Source organism: Cannabis sativa, chromosome 1 (genome assembly GCF_029168945.1).
Source record: "Cannabis sativa cultivar Pink pepper isolate KNU-18-1 chromosome 1, ASM2916894v1, whole genome shotgun sequence".
Taxonomy (NCBI): Eukaryota; Viridiplantae; Streptophyta; class Magnoliopsida; order Rosales; family Cannabaceae; genus Cannabis; species Cannabis sativa.
The window spans coordinates 62,084,621-62,089,207 of record NC_083601.1 but is presented as its reverse complement, the minus strand read 5'-3'; the positions used below and the strand labels follow the sequence as shown (position 1 = coordinate 62,089,207).

General features: G+C 32.7%; 1 protein-coding gene and 1 non-coding gene across 2 annotated transcripts; one reads left to right on the top strand and one right to left on the bottom strand.

Annotated features, from left to right (window-relative positions):
- Window positions 1-1,108: 1,108 nt before the first annotated feature.
- On the bottom strand, window positions 1,109-2,890 carry LOC133035470 (uncharacterized). The gene is made up of 2 exons (XM_061111322.1): window positions 2,212-2,890; window positions 1,109-2,148 (listed from the first exon to the last, which is right to left on the bottom strand). The coding sequence occupies exons 1-2, from the start codon at window positions 2,888-2,890 to the stop codon at window positions 1,109-1,111; spliced, it is 1,719 nt and encodes a 572-aa protein (XP_060967305.1).
- A 292-nt stretch (window positions 2,891-3,182) lies between these two features.
- On the top strand, window positions 3,183-3,289 carry LOC115721498 (small nucleolar RNA R71). The gene has a single exon (XR_004012517.2). It is a non-coding gene; the product is annotated as a small nucleolar RNA R71 (small nucleolar RNA).
- Window positions 3,290-4,587: the final 1,298 nt, after the last annotated feature.

Below are 4,587 nucleotides of genomic sequence, written 5' to 3'. Positions count from 1 at the left end.
CCTAACAAATAAGACCTAAACTTCTCTAATGCAAACACAACATCAAGTAATTCTTTTTCAGTTGTAGTGTAATTCAATTGAGCTTCATTTAAAGTTTTGCTAGCATAGTATATTACATGAGGTAACTTGTTAATTCTTTGTCCTAAAACAGCACCAATTGCATAATCAGAAGCATCACACATTATTTCAAAAGGAACATTCCAGTCAGGAGGGCGAATAATGGGTGCACTAGTCAAAAGGGATTTCAATTTTTCAAAGGCAACATGGCATTCATTATCAAAGACATAAGCATTTTTTTTTCCAAGTAAATGACATAAAGGGCGTGAAATTTTGCTAAAGTCTTTTATAAATCTTCTATAAAAACCGGCATGGCCTAAGAATGATCTAATTTCTTTTACTGACTTAGGTGGAGGAAGTTTTGAAATAAGATCTACTTTTGCTTTATCAACTTCTATTCCTTGAGATGAAATCACATGACCTAAGACAATTCCCTTTTTAACCATGAAATGACATTTTTCCCAATCAAGAACTAAATTCATTTCTTTGCAACGACTTAAAAAAAGAGAAAGATGGTGCAAACAATCATCAAAAGAATTTCCAAACACAGAAAAATCATCCATAAACACTTCAAGATTTCTTTCAATCATATCAGAAAATATTGCAATCATACATCTTTGAAATGTTGCAGGAGCATTACAAATACCAAAAGGCATGCGGCAATATGCAAATGTTCCAAAAGGACAAGTAAAGGTAGTCTTTTCTTGATCTTCAGGGGCAATGGGGATTTGGTTATATCCCGAATACCCATCAAGAAAGCAATAATAAGCATGGGCAGCTAACCTTTCAAGCATTTGGTCAATGAAGGGTAATGGGAAGTGGTCTTTCCTAGTGACACTATTCAACTTTCTATAGTCTATACACACTCTCCACCCAGTTTGGACTCTAGTAGGGATTAACTCATTTTGTTCATTTTTAACAACAGTGATCCCAGACTTTTTTGGAACAACTTGAACTGGACTAACCCATGGACTGTCAGAAATAGGATAAATGATCCCGACATCTAACATTTTAATTAATTTATCTCTTAAAACTTCTTTCATGTTTGGATTTAATCTTCTTTGACTTTTTCGGGATTTTCTTCTAAATGAATTCTATGCATGCACACAGCTGGGCTAATTCCCTTAATGTCTCCCATGGTCCAACCTATGACCTTTTTATGTTTTCTAAGGATATCTAACAACTTTGCTTCTTGTTTTTCATCTAAATCAGATGCAATGATAACAGGATAGGTGTTAGACTCTCCTAGAAATGCATATTTCAAAGTGTCAGGCAAAGGTGTGAGATCTAACTTTGGTAGTTCAGGAGTTGACTCAACATGCTCTAATGGAATACATGGTTGAATTTTGGCTTTCCATTTTTCAGTATCCATTAGTGGGGTAGACTCAACCAAAGAATTCACATTATGAATAAAATCATCAACATTTAAGCACATTCCAAACATTTTTGCATAAGTTTCAAAAGATTCATTCATGTCCATTTCAAATATATTTTCCGTGTTAATCATGTTCACTTCATGTATTTCCTCACACTCAACAGATTTAGAAACATTAAAAACATTCAATTCAACAGTCATGTTTCCAAAAGATAATTTCAGTACACCATTGCGACAGTTGATAATTGCATTAGATGTAGCTAAAAATGGTCTACCTAAAATGATGGGTATTTGAGCATGAGCATTTTCAACAGGTTGAGTGTCAAGAACAATGAAATCAACAGGAAAATAGAACTTATCCACTTTAATTAAAACATCTTCTATAATACCTCTAGGAATTTTCACAGAACGATCAACTAATTGAAGTGTTATAGAAGTTGGTTTTAATTCTCCTAGACCAAGTTGCTTATAAACAGAATAAGGCAGTAAATTCACACTAGCTCCTAAATCAAGTAAAGCTTTGTTAATAAAATGATCACCAATGATGCATGAAATTGTTGGACAACCAGGATCCTTATATTTCGCAAGGCTTTTATATTGAATTATGGAACTAACTTGTTCAGTTAGAAATGCCTTTTTTGGAACATTAGTGTTTCTTTTAACAGTGCAAAGGTCTTTCAAGAATTTCGAGTAGGCAGGAATTTGTTTAATGGCATCTAAGAATGGGATGTTGATACTTACTTGTTTGAACACATCTCAGATGTCACTATATTGGTTGCCTTTCTTGAGTGGAAGTAATCTTTGTGGAAAAGGAGCTTTTGGAATGAAAGGAAGAATTTGATCATTATCTTTTGACAAGTCATTTGTGTTGGAACTTTGAGGTTGGCTTTGGTCTTTTTCAACTTGAGGTGTGTAATCGGGTTTGGCAATTTGTTTTCCGGACCTAAGAGTTGAAATAGACTTAGCTTCTTCTTTATGACTTGGGACTCCTACTTCATATTGTCCTTTAGGATTTGGGACAAGCTGGCTAGGAAATTTCCCTTTTTCTCTCTCAGTTACGGCATTGGCAAGTTGACCCAATTGTGTCTCAAGTTTGGCAATGGATTGAGATTGATTTTGCATGATTTGTTGGGTGGATTGCATGAATTGTTGTAAAGTGTCTTCTAAGGAAGGCTTTCTTTGTGGAGGGTAAGGTTGACTTGGTTGGGCATGATTCAGATTTGGCATGTTGAATTGGTTTCCTTGGTTCATTTGTTGTTGGTTTTGTCTCCATGAAAAATTGGGATGGTTTCTCCAATTAGGATTGTATGTGTTAGAAAATAGACTATCATTTGATTTACCATATGAATGTAATGCATTAGCCTCTTCGGAAAATGTTTCAAGAAAAGAAGGACATGATTGATCATTATGACAAGTACTAGCACAAACATCTTTTTTAGGTTGAACATGAGAATTCATAGTTTGACTTATGACTAAGGCTTCTACTTTTCTTGCTAATTTTTCAAAATATGTTCTCAAATCAGTTTCTTCTTTAATTTCATATTTCCCCCCTCTTTTGGGTGAATTATTTGCTCTAGACCTAGGCTCAGAATAATTCCATTATTGTGAATTAACAGATAATTCTTCAAGAGCTTCCCAAGCCTCTTGCCCTTGTAATTTCAAAAAAATTTCGGTATGCATAGATTGAATCATTTGTCGGTTCGAAGGGGTTAAACCATCATAAAAATATTTTACAAGTCTCAATTTTTCAAAACCATGGTGGGGGCATTTTAATAATAAATCTTTAAATCTTTCCCAACATTCATAAAATTCTTCGTTATCTTTTTGATAAAATTCAGAGATTTATCTTCTTAAATTATTAGTTTTGGACATGGGGAAAATTTGGCAAGAAATTTATTAAAAAGTTGATCCCAAGCTGTTATGGTTCCGGTTGGAAGTGAGTTTAACCAAGCTTTGGCTCTATCATTTAAAGAAAAAGGAAACAACCTAAGTTTGACCGATTCATCCGAAAAATTTTGAAAATGAAAAGTTGAGCAAATATCTAAGAAATTTTTTACATGCATGTAAGGGTCTTCTCTTTCTAAACCATAAAAAGATGGCAACAATTGAATGATGGATGGTTTAAGTTCAAAATGAGTGGCATTAGTAGTAGGCAAAACAATGCATGATGGAGCATTAGATGAAATAGGTGAAAAATATTCAAGTAGCGTTTTTTCTTGCGCAATATTAGGTTCTTGTTCCATTATGCTTAGATTTTCAAAAACACTTTCAATTTCACCTAAAGTTACTACTCTTTTTACCAAACGATTTTTATGATCACGTTGCCAATGATGAATGCAATGTCACAAATTTCACAAAGAAACACAAAGTAACACAAAATAATCTCAAGAAGACAAATTTCTGATGTGGAAGATCAGTTATAAACCGCAACCACATAGCATACTTATAACACGAAGAGATTATGATTTTTTTTTAAAATTTTTAGTTTTTCAATTTTTTTTGTTTGACTTGTTCCCAAGCCTATTTGATTCCACTTACTCACAACTTAATAAAAACTCCCCGGGTTTGATTATTAAGTGTGGATGAGAACTTTGCCAAATTTCCTTTAAGCAAAAATTGCTTATGTTGAAAGAACAAGCTTTGTTTTTAATTTTTTTTCAAGTATTTTCTTAAGCAAAGTAAATAAAATTAGAACTAAATAAATACAATAAAAAAATGACAATAATAATGATAGATAATTATATTAAAGTTAGGAGACACAAAATGCCATCAACTAACTATAATAGTAGTAGTAGTAGTAGTAGTAGTAGTAGTAGTAGTAGTAGTAGTAGTAGTAGTAGTAGTAGTAGTAATAAGATTTTAGGAGGCATAAAATGCTATCAACTAAAATAATAAACAAAAATAAAAGCTAGGAGGCACTAATGTCATCACTAGAGGAGGGATAATAAGAGGCAAAAATGCACTCAACTATCAAGTATGTAGGAGGCACACAATGCACTCAACTACTAAAGAAAAAAGAAAAAAAGGTTAGGAGGCAAAAATACACTCAACTAACAAGTATGTAGGAGACACAAAATGCACTCAACTACTAATAAATATGTATATATATAGTATACAATATATAATATATAACAATATATATATGTATAAATATG

Excerpts from the sequence above, each read along its gene's own strand:
- LOC133035470 (XM_061111322.1), bottom strand. The coding sequence starts at position 2,890 with ATGAATTCTCATGTTCAACCTAAAAAAGATGTTTGTGCTAGTACTTGT. Across the intron at positions 2,149-2,211 it reads ATTACTTCCACTCAAGAAAG|ATGCCATTAAACAAATTCCT; the intron begins GCAACCAATATA and ends TCCCATTCTTAG.